The sequence below is a fragment of the Topomyia yanbarensis genome, chromosome 2 (assembly GCF_030247195.1).
Source record: "Topomyia yanbarensis strain Yona2022 chromosome 2, ASM3024719v1, whole genome shotgun sequence".
Classification (NCBI taxonomy): domain Eukaryota; kingdom Metazoa; phylum Arthropoda; class Insecta; order Diptera; family Culicidae; genus Topomyia; species Topomyia yanbarensis.
In genome coordinates, this window is record NC_080671.1 from 402,877,448 (window position 1) to 402,894,751 (window position 17,304).

Genomic DNA, 17,304 nt, shown 5'->3' on the forward strand with positions numbered 1-17,304 from the left:
AGTTTGAAGTTAATCCTTACTGCACATTTACGAAAATGGCTGAGGGTGGGATATCAAAAGTAATATTTCTTATTTATGAAAACCTGAGAAATCGATTACAGGTAATTAGAATGGCCGTACAAAATGTGTGAATCCGTTTTACCCCACATCTTCTCTTATCTCGTGTTTTCAGTTAAACCTGACTGCATTTCAGAAACAGGCTGAACGCAAAGTTTGTGTACATAAGAATTATTACTTTTCATCAGCTACATTCAGCCTCTTTCCGAGAAGTGCAGCCAGATTTAATTTCACACTTGAGTTATGAGAGGGACTTAGGGTAAAACGGGTACACATGTTTCGTGCGGATATTCTAGCTACCTTCAATGTATTTTCTGGACTATTTAACATAAAAATTACCTTTTAATGTCTCTTTCTGAAATGTGGGGTAAATCTAATTTCACACTTGTATAAGGAAAAGAATTGGGGTAAAACGGGTAAACACCTTTCGCACGAACATTTTAAGTATGTCCTATCGATTCTCTGTACTGTTTTACACAAGAAAAATTACTTCAGTGAGACGCTTTTAGCATCTTTTAATGATGCGTAAGGTATAACTCCATATACACATTATGTGCAGAATTGAAATAAAACGGGCAGACATGTTTCATGCGGTTATTATAAGTACCTTCAATCGATTCTCTGGACTGTTTATATAAGAAATACTAATTTCTGTCAGTCGTATTCATCTTTCTTCTGAGTTATATATTCATTCTTGAACATAAACTCAAACGGAAGGGGTAATTGGGGCAAAACGGGCGTGATAGCGTACCGTGCAGTCGTTGTGAATACTAGCAATCAACTTTTCAGACTTTTTGCCTTTCTCATATAAAGAAAGGCTATGCAATCACTGTAAAAATCGACTCTTTAACCGAGGCCCGGAGGGCCGAGTGTCATACACCATTCGATTCAGTTCGTCGAGATCGGCAAATGTCTGTGTGTGTGTATGTATGTGTGTGTGTATGTGTGTGTGTATGTGTGTGTGTGTCATTTAAACTCACACAATTTTCTCAGAGATGGCTGAACCGATTTTCGCAAACTTAGTTTCATCTGAAAGGTATAACGCTCCCATAAGCTGCTATTGAATTTTTAGTTGATCCGACTTCCGGTTCCGGAGTTACGGGTTGAAGAGTGCGGTCACACAGCAAATTCCCATATAAACTGGTACCACCATGATGTTCAAATGATGTAAAACATATTAAAATTGATGTAACATTACTCTAGTTTGCGGGTCTGGATCACTAATGATCAATCAAAGCAGCTTTGACCACATTGGCCACCTATGACGGTTCATGACGCCCCCGGGGAACCCGCCAAGTTCCTAAGCTAATATCACACCCATTCCCCAACGAATTCTCTACCGATTTTTACAAACTTGATTTCAAATGAAAGATACAGTAATACCATTGACTGCTGCTGAATTTCATTCTGTTCTGACTCTTGCTTCCGGAGTTACAGGGGTGTTAGTAAGGATACACTGGAATTTCCCATATAAATCGGTACAATCGTAATACCTCAGAGGCTAAAAACTATTGAAATGGTCACCAAATTACTTCTAATCGCAGATCTAGATCACTGATTGCCAATCAAACATTCTTTGAATATATTGTCCACTAACCACGATTCCGGAAGTCCGGAATTCCGGGCATATTCCACAATTAAAGTCACATCGGTTCTTCGGTGATGACTGAACCGATTTTCTCAAACCAAGTCTCAAATGGAAGGCAAAATATGCAGTTGAGTATTACGTCGCCGCCCCTCCTACCCCCGCCTTGCCCTTACACCTCCCTCCTTCATCACTCTCCTCCCCTTGGACCACCCTCACGCCCGCATTTCCTTCATCCACCCCGTATACCGAAATAAGATGAAGGATTTCTGACGCATCCTCCACTCTCACTCTACTAACCCCCCACTCACTCCACTTTCAAACCCATTCCACCAACATTTCAAAATATAATTACATGAAGATAACATTGAACTCATGCTGATTAAGGTAATTAAATACTATTCTTTTGCCTTTCTCATATAGAAAGGTTATGCAATTGCTCCAAAAACCGACTTTCTAACCGAGGTCCGGAGGGCCGAGTCTCATATAACATTCGACTCAGTTCGCCGAGATCGCGAAATATCTGTGTGTATGTATGTGTGTATGTATGTGTGCATGTATGTATGTATGTATGTATGTATGTATGTATGTATGTATGTATGTATGTATGTATGTGTGTGTATGTGCGGATTTGTTAACAAAATGTCCACATCGGTTTCTCGGAGATGGTTGAACCGATTTTTAGAAACTAAGATTCAAATGAAAGGTATACTATTCTCATAGGTTGCTATTGAATTTCATTTTCAACCGACATCTTGTTCCGGATTACGAGTTGAAGAGTATGGTTACAAAACAAAATTTGTTGATTTGTCCACATCGGTTTCTCGGAATTTTCTGAACCGATTTTGACAAACTTGATTTTAAATGGAAGGTCCATCAGCTGCTGTTGAATTTTGTGTGGATCCGAGTTCTGGTTCCTGAATTACAGGGTGATACGTACGATCACGCAGCAAATCTCGATTCTAACGAATTCTGCGATGAATGTAAAAAGGTAAAATTTTTGCCTTTCTCAATAGAAAGGTATTGCAATTGCTCTGAAAACCGACTTTTTAACGGAGGCCCGGAGGGCCGAGTGGCATATACCATTCGATTCAGTTCGTCGAGTTCGGCAAATGTCTGAGCGTTGGTATGTATGTGTGTATGTATGTATGTGTGTGTATGTGCGTCTGTGTGTGTGTATGTGACCAAAAATGTCACTCATTTTTCTCAGAGCTGGCTGAACCGATTTTGACAAACTTAGTCTCAAATGAAAGATACAACGTTCCCATAGGCTGCTATTGAATTTCTAATGGATCCGACTTCCGGTTCCAGAATTACAGGGTGGTGAGCACGATCACGCAGAAAATGTCGATTTTAATAAATTCTGCAATGAATGTATAAAGGTGAAAATTTTTCCAAAATATGACTACAACTGCTTCGATTTGTAGTATTAGGTCACTAACATCCATTCAAAGTCGTTTTGGCCCCATTGGCCACCATCATCGGTTCTGGAAGCCCCGGCGGAAGTATCCAAATTCAGAATAACAGTCACATCGGTTTCCCGGAGATGGTTAGACCGATTCAACCAAACTTAGTCTCAAATGAAAGGTGTTGCGCCTTCGTAAATGGTTATTTAATTTCATCTCGATCTGACTTCCGGTTCCGGAGTTACAGGTTGTGGCGTGCGATCACATAGCAAATTGCGATTCAAACCGATACTCCGATGAAAGCAAAAAAGGTAAAAATTTCGCTAAAATGTCTCTCAAACAACTTAAATTTGCTGTTCTAGGTCATCGACGGCCAACCAAACTTTCGTTGACTACATTGACCACCATAGACGGTTCCGGAAGTGCCCGGGAAAAGCGGCCATCTTTCAGAATTGACGTACTCACATCAGTTTCCCGGAAATGGTTGGGCCGATTTTCACAAACACTGTCCCAAATGATAGCTATAGTATCCCCACAGATGTCTATAAAATTTCGTACGGATCGCTTGGATGCGTCCGGAAATATAGACTAATCCATCCGGTCACATATGAAATTCCCATATAAGCCGGAACTAAATTTTTTTTCAAAGGGGGGACCCCTTGAAATTTCAGAAATCAAATTCGTTTTTGATGCCAAACATCTTTAAAATGCATGAAACGTCGAGATTTTATGTTATCTCGAAAAATTTTTTTTTATGAAAATCGACTTTTTGGGACTGCCGATTTCGCACCTTTTTTCAATTTAATATTAATGTAGCTGTTTTTTCTTTTACAAAATTTTAGAACTCGAATAGTGATTTTTTCTTGTATATTTGTCATGTCATGTATAATAATAAAATGTAATATATTCATTTGAAAGCTTTTAATGAATATAAACAACGCAAACATTCACGTGTTCATGATTGAGAAAGGCACAATTGCACCGCTAGGTGGATTAAAATAGGTTTTTTTTACATAAAAACACTTTTGCTGGTAAACGCCATCCAGCCTTTTCAAAAAAAGTCGCGTTTTGGGTAAATTTTTTACCACTTTGTAATGTTTTCAAATTCTGGAATTTTCAATCAAAAATGACCTTTAGTCCAAGAAAACTTTTCGCAATTAACTACCAAAAATTCAACTTGAAGTTTATTTTTGGTGTATGACGCGTTACATAAACTAAACTGCCTATTCAGTGATGAACAATCGGAGAAGACCCTAGAGACCCCATTATATCCCATATTATACTCTAGTTTGTACACTAGAGTGACAAGAAATAAATAACCCCTCTTGGCCAACCCTCGAGTCGATTTCTAGTCCCACCAGTCCAGTACTTTCTCCAAATTTGAAGCAAATCGGACTAAACCAATGAAAGTCATATTCATCTTAGAATCCAATTTCCCAACTGCTAGTTGCCTGCTAAATGCATAAAGTATCAGAAAAGAATTTGGTATATATTCATAAGAAACTTGAATTTAAACTTTCAAATGAGCACAATAAATAATTAACACTAATAGGCTTCTACTTTTACATTTTTTTAAATAATTAGCACGATGACGAAGTCGACCGATAAATCGACACGCAATGACCTCCACTGCGAGCTGTGTCTAACAACTCCGCCATTAAGCTGTGGAATAATGTTTGCAAACACGGCCAACAGCAAAAATCAATTCACATCGACCCACAGTAGCACCTGTCCATACACAGTTGTGACAAAATTATAAAATTTGGTTTTTGTTGCTAAAAATTGTATTTTTAACTAATTTTGGGTCGCTGAACCCATTTCTGTTATCAGTTTAGGAATTCCATAATTCTATTTTTATTTTTATTTTTACCCAATTTGGTTGTTAAAGGGTTAATATACACGTTGATGATAGTAGCCAATTACATCGGATAGCAGAAATGGTTGACAAAACTAGTGAAATTCACTAATTTTTCAGTAATATCGAAAGTATGAACAATTCTAATTAATTGAATTAAACAGAAATCTTCGACATCACTTGCTTCAACGACATGTTAAAAATTCATTTTTCATCCGATTGTCATAAAATTTTGAGATAATTTTATTCAAAGCGAGGAAAAAATAACATAAATATTCACAAAAGACATTGATTTTTGGGGTTTTGTCGCTCGTCGTGCCACTGTGCGACCCGCGAGTTGGCCACTCCAGCTCGCACAGACCTGTGGACGTTTGTTTGAGCAGGTGCGGAGTATGAAATACCTGTTTTAATCCACCTAGCGGTGCAATTGTGCCTTTCTCATTTCTCTAAACTATGGCACGGAGGCTTTTTATGTACAACATAATTGTGGAAATGTCCATTACATTCTTAGTACACTTTGCACTTATACACAATGACATGCCAGCCACGAACTTGATGAGCTACGTGTCGACGGTGAAACAGTTGAAACAAAAAAATATCATACTCCATTAGCCTAATCAGCATTAGATCAATGTTATCTGCTTGCTAACTCATTTTGTCATGCGGGGGTGGGGATGTAAGGAGGGCGAAAGTGCCATGAACGAACGACTCCCCAGCTTAAATTGGTATGCTTTGTGATATAGTGGTGGTTTAAAGATGATGGGGTTGAAAGGGAGGGGTATGAGGGCTGGATGGAGTGGTGGTCTGAGGGGTGATTTAAGGACATTTTTAAAGGAGGGGAGTGAACAGTAGAGGGGGGGGGTGTAACCCCTCTCCGTAAACCATCAACTACGCCCCTGTTAAAATCCAGAAACCTTATGCGAGTCGAAAAAAAAATTTGGCCGGGATTAGGTTGACGTTTTTCAGAGTGATTGCATAACCTTTCTATATGAGAAAGGCAAAAACACTACACATAAAAAAGGCCCATAAGCTCTCTCGGTTTCCTCGATGCATTACTAACGAGGCATAATGCAATAACCATCTTAAACCAATTGTCTGCCAGAGGTTATTTAGCACTGATGCACACAATATACGTGATGATGTTTGCAATCCCGTCAAACCCCTCAACCTAGAAGGGAATACAAGGTAGGCTTTCTTTAAAACAAAATAATAAGAATAACTCAAGACCTGGGGTGGCATTCCACATCTCGATTCGAGTGACTCGATTCGAAACGTTTTGAGGTCGTTTCGACTAAATTGCGGCATTACGTATCGCATTCGACCAAGCGTTCGAGCTTGTTAGAATACGTACTAGATTTCGACTGCCTGTTCGAGCGCAAACTGTCAAATAAGAGAATACACTGAGAAAAAATATTTTTAATTCTGCTACGAATTAGTTTCAAATAACGAACTTTGGTAAAATATAGGAGTTGTTTTAATTTTAGTTTTTAGTTGCTTGTTATCGAAATATATTTGGATAAGTTTCGCAAATATAACATTTTTTTCTAGTACACAATAGGGGTGAGCTCTTTGAAATAAAATCGATGTTGTCAAACAGATCCAAAAAGATCCGATGTAATACGGAAATACCATTTTTTTCTCTTATGTACGAAAAATAAATTTACCCTTTCCAAAAATATTTATACTATATAAAACAATTGATAAAAGAACGAATCATTTCGTTTTATTGACGAAAAATAGTTTAGACATCGATGATAACTTTTATGCACCGTATGGTCCAATCGACGTCAGAATTACAAATAAAATTTTAGTTCATGCCAAATTTTTTTCTTGCATTCTTCAGCTAAAAACATTTGACAGGTATTTTTGTTATGGCTGAATATAATATTTACTTCAAGGTATGAGCTTTCAACTTTTGAAGTTAGAAAAATTGAACATTTTTCAATCGCTGATAGCTCGTAAAGTATTTGATGCATGGAAAAAATATTAAATATAAAATGTTGCATTTTCGCATGAGCTTGCCGGAAAGATTGAGAATTTTTTTAAAAGTTGGATCAAATTTTTTGCTTATTTTTTCTTCAAATAATAAAAATCATGTTAGAAATATTGTGTAAAAATTTTGCAGTGGATCTCAAAACGTTTTGCGAGATATTGCAATTATAACATTAAAAAGGGCAATTTTACGTCAAACGTGATGTTATAAGCCAGCTTTAATTAAAATATCTCGTAAAGTAATAAGGTTCTCAATATAATTATAAATGTTTTCATAGAATAAAAAACTTATTAGTCCAAGCTTGTTTTTTCGATATGTTTCTAACATTTGCAGAATTCATAACATAAATAACAAAAAAACTATATCAGATTTTTATTGGTGAGTTCATTCGAAAACGCACTTTTTATTATTAATAAATTTTTCGTGCAACTAAGAGTTTCAGTGATTGAAAAATGGTCCAATTTATAAAATTCAAAAACTCATAATTTGAAATACGAAACGAACTATTTACAATGCAAAAAAATGCTTCGTTGCAGAAAACGAGTAATGATTTTGTTCATCGTATGATAATTTTAATTCCACCTAAGAATTTTTTCAGTGTAAACAAAATTGCAGTTCGTTTTGTTTTTTTTCCGATGAGCGTCACATTTACAGAATATAAATAGGGATAGTGGCAAATAAATTGACCCAAGCATGTTCACAATTTGTTCACGTCACTTTCCCTCACCACCTTTTTCAATGCTTGGGCATTATTTTAGTTTGATGTAACTGTATTCTTGAACTTTTTACCACAAAATTTTAATATATCTCGCTGTTTAGGTTGCTGCACCGAATCATCAAAATGCCTAGTTGATAGTGTGTCTTATTCGGACCTCAGTCGCATGATGGAATGTATTATCTGCAGAATGAGTTATTCACAATTATTCTTAGATTAAAAAACAGATTCAATATCTAAATAATTGTTTAAAACAACACAACTTCGAAACCGCTTTTCTCAAATCTTTTGGAAAATGATCATAGCGAGCACTGCCCTTTTCAATAAAAATGGCTAATTTGGCATTGAAATTTTGGTTTTCAGGGTTTTTTTTAGGAAACTGATAGCTTCCAAAAGCAACAAATTTTTTTCAGCAATTGATGACGCAAAACTTTAAGAACTAGTTCGTTAAAATAGCCATTTTTAGTTGAAATAGTCAAGACAAAAATGCGTTTTCGTGTTTGCGAGGTTGTCCGTGTACTTGTTAGTTAATTATTCTGTTTTAGCATACAACTAGAGATAGAGAGAACACAATTAAAATTAAGTATTTCCAGAAATTGTAGATGGCATAATTTTCAATCGGTTGATGCATTCAAATTTGTTAGTAATTCAATTTGATTCAAATTTCTTTGCTATATAATGTGATATTGAAAACAATTGAGGTATAGTCGGGAGCAAATACATCAATTAGAATATAAAATTGTTTAAATCACCACTTTGAAATCAAGAATGATTGTCATTCTATACATCTATCAAATAGCGATTAGTCTTCACTTTGCTCCATCGATTTGTTTTAGCACTTTTTATTATTACTTGGTGTAAGATAAATTATTATATTTAGTATAACTTTTTCCAAAAAAAGTATGTTCCTGATGGTGAAAATAGATATAACATAAAGTAACTCAAAGTACGTGGGAGCTTTTTACACCTTTTGGTAATTTTATATCCTCTAAGTATTCCGAAATAAAAACACAAATCATAATCTCGAACGACAGTCGACAGCAATAAAACTATCGAGCAAATACGTTCGACTCGAGTTCGATTGTTATGGTTCCATAATGCCAACACTTCTCGATAATCTAGTACTTCTTCGAGCTAACTCGAACGAAAATTTACTTTTGAGCTCGGTTCGAAATACATAATGCGAAACAAGGTCGAGTCGATAGAATTTTGATCGAATCGAGATGCGTAATGCCACCCCTGTTCGATATATCAAATTATTCGGTTCAATAAAATGGTGTATTTCCATGATGGTAACAATTTTGTGGAACTGACTTTTTTTTTTGAGTTGTCCTACTGGAGCTGTAGAGCTAGGTTCTCGGAAGGGCTCCCTGTCAGAATCACACACTACAATTGCAGACGAGACAGGCAACGTCATTCACTAAAACACTGCTTAAGGCTAATTGAGGCGGGCCGTGATTCTGAAAGTGACATTCATTGTACGGATCAGACATGTGCGGGCGTAGAGGTTCTGCGATCGCGTATATCATCGCGAAGGGCTCGAGCATTTGTACGGTAACGTGTTAATTCGCGTGTGCGTTTGTATGTGGCGTGTGCTAGCGTGTATGTAACTTCGCGTGTATAAATTCGAGCTTTATGTTTTTATTGGTCCAACTGAATGGTTATGGACCTCAGTTGCTAGGACGGAGGGAAATAATTTCCAGACGTAACCGATTCATGATCGCGCGAATACGGACGTTTGTAGGTGCGTTTGAGACCGCGTTTGAAACATCGTAAGTGATCAAACGTTTATCCTATTACCGGGGTGTTATCAAGTTTGCAAGATCGCGGGTGTAGGTGTGCGTAGTTGATCGCGAACGGCTTAAGCGTGCGTATGTTAACGTGCTTGTCGCGTGTACTCGCGTGCATGTGACTTCGCGTGTACAAAACTCGATTTTGTAACTGTGTGGCCATTCACATATTCGCGTGCGTTCTTGGATGGTCACGCGAACCGTCTTTCTGAATCACTGAAGTTCCTGGGCATGTCGCCATGGAATGTGTTGTCCAGTGGATATAAAAGGTTTTTTTTAATTGGTTTAATTGAAGGCATGGGCATAGTCTGCTTATACGGAAGGTAGAAACTTTCGGAAGTGACCGATTCATGATCACGCGTGCGCGGGAGTGGTTAGGTTCACGATTGAGACCGCGTTTGAAAATTTATAAGCGCAGACGTTCACGTGGTCACCGGGATGTGATCATGTTTGCGATATCGCGCGTGTAGGTGCCGTGGATGGTCGTGAAAGGCTCAAGCATTTGTACGTTAACGGGTTTGTCACGTGATCCATCCTCAGAACTATAAAAGAAAATAAAGAAGTAAAAATGTAATATTTGTTATTCTTCTCAATGGGATTCTTGATTAATAAAAAATACACTTAGTTGCTAAATTAGACTCACAAACTGAGTTCTATTGGATTCTGAGATGATTATGACTTTTAATGGTTTAGTTTTCGATAAAAATGAAAAAAAAATCAGTTTGGACAAGGGAAAGTATTTTTCAAATAACTTTTTTCTCCCTGAAAGTGCCCAACTTGAATTTTTGACTGTAGATAAGGAACATAATTACCTACCTTGGAAAAAAATTTCATCCAAATCAAAGATGTTTTTTGCAATTCGACTTTAAGTTTTCCAAATCGATTTTTTCAGTGATGAAGATTTTTTTCAATATTTTCATTCAAAAATTTGACTTATTTTGTGAAAATCACTCTGTTACGGAAACTTTCGGACTTCCTTTCAGCGAAACTCGTGGATTTGGTGGAGTTTGCTCAAAGCTGTTATTTCAATTTTATTTCATATTTTACAATAGTGTTTAAGTTTTAATTTGTTTTTACTCACATTTGTTAGTCCTTTTGATGTTTTAACCGCAACAATGATTGATTTTAGCAACGTATATTTTATTTATAGGTTTAGAATGAAAAGAAATACTGAACTGAAAAGCGCGTGTCTGTTGAAGTTAGATTACAGGTTTTTTCTGACAGCTGTTGTTTCTCCCTTGTTCGTTGTGTTGCCAGATGCATCATTTCCGCGCAACATATCGAGATGTCGTGGCTAGTTCACAGATGACGGTACCTTGGCCTGCTGATACATGGAACATTCCCCGACCCGTATCGCTGGCTGCTTGTCCTCAGCTATACTACCATCCATTACGTCCAGCAGAGCGAGCTTCAAAACTGGTCGTACAAGTGTACCCGTAGTTGTCTGCAGAAGCGCTTTCCGAATCCTGCCATCCTTAGCTGGAAAAACCTGCAAAACCCGTCCTCTTACCCACTTATTTCTGGTATTATCATCAGCCATCACTACCAAGTCACCCACCCGTATTGCTCTTGTTTCCGAAAACCATTTCGTTCGTCGGGAGATAGTCGGAAGGTACTCCCTGATCCACCGTTTCCAAAACTGATCCAACATGTGCTGAACGATGTTCCAACTGCTTCGTAGTGCTACCTTCTCGTCTATAGGTGCTTTTACTGGCTGGCATATCCCCTTCGAGCTAAGCAGAAGGAAGTGATTCGGCGTTAGCGACTCCTGCTCAAACGTATCCAGGGGAATGTAGGTCAGAGGTCTCGAGTTGACCATTGCTTCCGCTTCAGTCACCAAAGTTACGAACGATTCTTCATCCAGCTTCCTAGCGGATGATAAACAGCTCATCGCCTCCTTAACCGAGCGCACCATTCGCTCCCAACATCCACCTATGTGTGGGGAGGCTGGTGGGTTCAGGTGCCATTGCGTGGTCGTATCCGTGAAGGTGCTCGCCAAACATCCATTGATTCGGTCAACCTCGCGTTCAAACTCCCGCTTTGACCCAACAAAGTTCGTGCCTTGGTCGCTGAATATTTCCTGTGGTGCCCCTCGACGAGCCACAAATCTTCGTATCGCTTTTTTACAGGAATCGGTCGTTAAGCTCGCTACCACTTCCAGGTGGACTGCACGAATTGTCAAACATGTGAACAGCGCCACCCACCTTTTAACATCACTTCTCCCAATCTTAATCAGGCAAGGGCCAAAATAATCGACGCCAGTATAGGTGAAGGGTTTGACAAACGGTGTCACCCTGGACTCCGGAAGTGCTGACATCCGTGGAGCTTTTGGGGTAGCTTTGGAAACTCGACAGTACTGGCAACGTTTCGCTGTTTGACGTACTTCGACCCGCAGACGTGAAATGGCAAACTTCTGGCGAACTTCATTGACAACGATTTCTCCATTCCTGTGACCCTGCTGTCTGTGGTACCAATCCAGGATCAAGTTGGTTATGTAGTGTCCTCTTGGCAGAACCACGGGGAACCTGGCATCGTAGGAAAGAAATTCTGCTTCCTTCAGGCGACTTTTCATTCGCAAAACTCCGAACTCGTCTAACTCAGGCGATGATTTAAAGATACTGCTCGATTTGTCGAGTGGTTTCTGCTTATCCCTCGGCAATTCAAGGTTTCGGCGTAGAGTAATTACTTCATCTTGAAATCCCTCGTACTGGGCGATTTTCCAGGCTGTTCTTTCTGCCAAACGAAACTCGTCTCGAGCTGCATCCCGTTGTATTGAAGCATCTCTATTTACTCCTTTCTTACATAGTGAGATAAAGCGATGAACGTATTTGAGCGCTCCTAGTAGGCGTTCCCACTTCGAGAACCGGCGGAAGTCAACCAAACTTTTAAGGACTAGGTATCTGTGGACATAAACCGGTCTTAGCTCCTCAGATGTATCTGGTGGCGGTAGCGGTTCTTGTGACTGATGATTGTTTTCTTCGTAGAGTACTGATGGTCATTGAAACCACCTGCTAACTTGTTCAAGCAACGGCCTTTTGCTCCACTTGGTGGCTTCATCTGCGACATTGAGCCGTGTGCTGATCCACCTCCATTCGGTTTCGTTCGTTTCATTTAACACTTCGTTGACCCGAAAGGCCACGTACTGGCTGTACCGGCGTTGGTCTGACTGAATCCAGGAGAGAACGGTACTGGAATCGCTCCAAAAGACTCGGCGAGTTATGGGTATACTATGCTGTTTGATCACAGTTGCCGCCAAACGTACCCCTATGACTGCTGCTTGAAGTTCCAATCGTGGTATCGTTAACGGCTGTAGAGGAGCAACCTTCGCTTTTGCGGCTACCAACGAGCATCGAATGTCTCCTCGATCAATTATCCGGAAGTAGGCGACTGCTGCATATGCCTGTTCGCTAGCATCGACGAAGACGTGGAGCTCCAGGGTCAGGTAACTGAACGGATCATAACCAGGAAAATAACACCTTGAAATCGCTACCTTTTCTAGCGTTCGAAGTACGTCTACTCATTGCTGTCACCGGTTGATAAGGTTATTCGGAATTTGGTCATCCCAGCCAATTTTTGCGCGCCACACGTCTTGGATTAAGATTTTCCCATGAATTGTTATAGCTGCGATCAGCCCAAGCGGATCGAAAACGCTCATGACGACTCGAAGTAACTGTCTTTTGGTGGGAATCGAACTACCTTCGATCAACGGACACAGGTCGGGCCGGAATGCGATCGCGAAGCTGAAGTCGTCCCGCATGGGGAGCCATACCATACTAAGAACTCTTTTGATATCGCAATCTTTCCCAAACTTGAAGCTGCGCACTGTATCGGTATTGGGTTCCCCGACCCGTCTCAGGACTTCGTTCGAGTTCGATGACCAGTTCCGTAGTTCGAAACCGGCTTTTTTGTGGATTTTCTGCACATCCAGCGCTTGCATGATAGTTTCTTCCACGGTATCAAAACTATCCAAGAAATCATCCACATAATGATTCTCCAGTATAGCCTTTGTCGCTTTCGGATAGACCGCTGCATGCTCTTCAGCATTAAGGTTCCTCACAAAGTGCGCTGAACAAGGCGAACATGCTGAACCGAAAGTGGCGACATCCATCACCAACGTCTTCATCGGTTGATTGGGATTGTCTCGCCACAAAAACAACTGTGACTGACGATCTTGTGAACGTATGTAGAGCTGATGAAACATCTCTCTTATGTCACCAGTTATCGCAACCTCTCGTTGGCGAAACTGGAACAGAACTGCTGTCAGCGACGTTAAGAGGTCAGGGCCCTTTAGCAGCATAGAGTTCAGTGACACACCTTTAACCTTCGCTGCTGCATCCCATATAACTCGTACTTTCTCAGGCTTTCTATGATTCAGTGCTATACCAAGTGGTAGGTACCACATACGCCAAGGATCGAATTGAGAAAGTTCTTCGTCATTAGCTTCATGAGCGTATCCTTTGACTTTGTACTCATGAATCTGCCGCCGAACATTTTTGTATAGATCTGGATTTTTCATCAGCTTTTTTTTCTAGACTCATTAGTCGTTTTTCTGCCGTTGATTTGCTGTCTGGAAACTCCACGTTGTCATGCCTCCACAGAAGCCCAGTTTCATATTTCCCGGACGACGTTCGTTTTGTAGTTTCCTGCAAGATTCTTCTGGCACGTTTGTCTTCCTCCCCTTCGACGGTTGGAGATATTGTGACTCCAATGCTTTCTATTGAAAAGAACTGTTTGACGAGATCATGAAGCTCTTCATCCTGCGTACGAGCTAAGATGTGCATGCTCCGATGCTGCAATTGCGACGTGTACACTTCTGACTCCGTTCCATAAAGTGGCCATCCCAGCCTGCTTTTCGTGGCAACAGGCTTTCCTTCTGGACCTTCTCGCACTTTCAAAGAAGTTAACAGATTAACGTTGCTCAAACCGATAAGTATACGTGGAACCGCACGGTAGAAACTTTTAATTGGCAAACCTTTTAAATAAGGGAACTGTTCCGCAAGTTTCTCAAACTGCACTGTCTGAACCGGTAAATCGAGATTTTCTACTGTGTACACATTCTTGACCACATACTGTTTTTCCATACCGCGACCCGAAATATTAAGATTGATTACTCGTGTATCTGGGATCCGCTTCGTTACACCTCCAGTCCATTGCAAACACAATGTATTTGGATGTCCTGGATGGATCCAGTTGATCAGCAATTTCTTGGTCCAGCATTGTGATTGACGAACCTTCGTCCAGAAATGCGAAGGTATCTACCGAATTGAATTTCCCGTAGAGTGTCACTGGTACTACACGAAATATCGGTTGACCTTGTGGATGACGATGTACGGCAACTGTGCTGTTAGTGGTTTTTGACTCAGAAGGGTGAAGTAGACGATGATGATTCTCCGAACATCCTTGGACACCACACGTATTCGCTTTACATGGCCAGCGCCCATGCGCAGATAAGTACCTACGACAGAGACAATATTGCTCAACGGCTTTCCAACGATCTTGGAGAGAAAAGTTCTTGAACGTAAAACACTCTCGAACAATGTGTCCAATTTTCGAACATACCGTGCACTGTTTTTGTTCACTATTTTTCTTCAAATTAACATCCTTGTCTTTGAAATTCTCCTGCTGGGGTCTCTGATCCGAAGACGAATGGGCGTTTATGTATCCTCGTTCCCTAGCCTTCGCGCGCTCTTCTTTCCATGACACCTTCTTGTCGCTAACGGCTATCGCGGTAACACTGCTGGCAGCAGACACGAGCGTTGACATATAATCACTAAACACTCCAAGATCTGATTCTGAATGTTGGCGAATAAATAATGCCCAATCCAGTTTGATGTTAGGAGGGAGTTTGTCCACAAGCTCCTGCATAAGAGTTGGATTCGACAAGTGTGTGTCTAATCCAACGGAACGCAAATATTCGCAAAAGTTTTGAACCACTAATCCAAAGGCGACCAGAGATTCCAATTTATCTGCTCTAGGTGATGGCGTTGCGCGAACCTTGTTTAAAAGCGTGCGAACAATCAGCTCTGGTCTCCCAAACAAAGTCTGCAACGTGTTGACAACTTTTGGTACGGACGATGGATGCAACAAAAAACTGCTTACAGCTTCTCTTGCAATTCCTTTCAGACAGCGCTGTAACCTCATAAGATTTTCGGAATCCGAGTAGCCACACATACGTGTTGAATTAGTATAGCTACTGAAGAACAATGGCCAGTCACCAGGGTCCCCGTCAAAAACTGGAAGTTCCTTAGGAACAACATGTCGGGCGGCTAACTGTTGTTGATTAACATTGACAGCAGATGGATGTTGTTCGAAAGTGGGGGCTTCTGGATACCGAGCGATGTTCGATGCACTAGGGAAAGCTTCATGGTCACGATTTGGTACACTATTTGCCGCTCTCGGTATACTGGAGTTGTAGGCCACTGGGTGATTCAAACGAGAGAGTGGAACTATAGGGGGACTAGGGCTGTAACAATTGCCTAGTTGCTCCCTGCAGACCGCAGCCTAACATAGGGGCTTGTAATTCGGATCAGCACCATGAGCATATTCAGATACGGGTGGGGCGAATGGCGAGAGTAGTGAATATTCAGAGCGACCTCCCATAGGAGTGCTTATATCATATAATTTATTATTCGGTTGTGATTTCACAGGGGTGAACAGATCTTGTGGAGGACGGGTAAGCATTTGATTGTTACTAACCGAAGCATATAGTGTCCTAGGTGGAAGTTCGATTGCCAGATCACCGGCTACAATGGCAGGATATTGTCGATGGTTTACGGCATCTCCAGTACACATTGTCTGAGCATTCCCCATGCTGCGTCGTTCCAGTTGATCATTCATTTGAGACCCCTGTCTCGCTGAAGCTACAGGTGGCGAAATTGTTAAATATGCTGCCGACCACAGCGTAGCAGAGCTTGCATGATTGTTCACAGCCGCTGCAGTAGGTACAGAAGGTGGTACGTTCATAAATCGTGCTCCTGCAGTTGTTGCAAAACTAGCTGAGGTTACTCCTGGTAGATGCTGCCGTTGACATGATGACGTTGCCATATGTAGGACCGTCGGCTGTAACGCAGTTTGATGAACGGTTAGTTGGGTTGGTAGCGGATTGGAGAACGACGGTGGTGGGAGCGCCACAGTATCCGATTGCGGATTCTCTGTTTGAACCATGGCGGTCACTGCCGGTGCTATTAGCTGAGAGCTACAAGCAACTGTCTTTGAATTCAATACAGTTTGTTGAATTGATGGTACATCGGGTGCAACAGGTGCAAAAGTAAGTTGCGGGGAAATTGCAACTGAAGTAGGCACGTTTGTTTCAATGGACGATACAGTTGTTTGCGGTTTAAACGATTCTGGGTGCGAAACAGCAGCTGCAACGAGTGGCTCTGATTGCTCTGGAGGAATTAACGTAGAAGCCGCCAACGGCATCGCATCCACATCCGGTAGTACCAACGAATCTTTATTCGCGTTTCCCTTGCTTGCCACTACTGGCATAGAGTATGTCCCCGGATCAGACCCACGCTGATTTTGAACCCACCGACCAACTCTTTTGTTGACACTATATGCACTACGACAGCTTCCGCCGCATGCATGATCGTTTGGCACTTCCAGACTAGCCCGTAGCATCTCGTACTTTTTGTCGACGAACTCTTGCTCCACACTAAGTTGCTCTAACTTTGCCCTTTCCTTCTCTGCCACCTGCTGTTTGCGCAACGCCTTTTCTTCTTCCATCTTTTCCAGCTCTAGCTGAATTCGGGCTTGACGTAAACTGCCTTTATCTGATCTTCCGGATTTACCGCTAGTTGAAGTCGCAAAATCTTCCTCCATGCAAAACTCGCATCTGAAGCTGTACTCTGCGATGCTTTCGTTCGCCCCCGCGCAGGTAGGGTGAAACCATTGTTTACAGTGA

At 40.9% G+C, this 17,304-nt stretch overlaps 1 protein-coding gene across 1 annotated transcript; it reads right to left on the minus strand.

Moving 5' to 3' along the window:
- Positions 1–10,695: 10,695 nt before the first annotated feature.
- On the minus strand, positions 10,696–13,602 carry LOC131680861 (uncharacterized). Its single transcript, XM_058961576.1, has 3 exons — positions 12,932–13,602; positions 12,418–12,847; positions 10,696–12,363 (listed from the first exon to the last, which is right to left on the minus strand). The coding sequence occupies exons 1-3, from the start codon at positions 13,600–13,602 to the stop codon at positions 10,696–10,698; spliced, it is 2,769 nt and encodes a 922-aa protein (XP_058817559.1).
- Between the last annotated feature and the right edge of the window lie 3,702 nt (positions 13,603–17,304).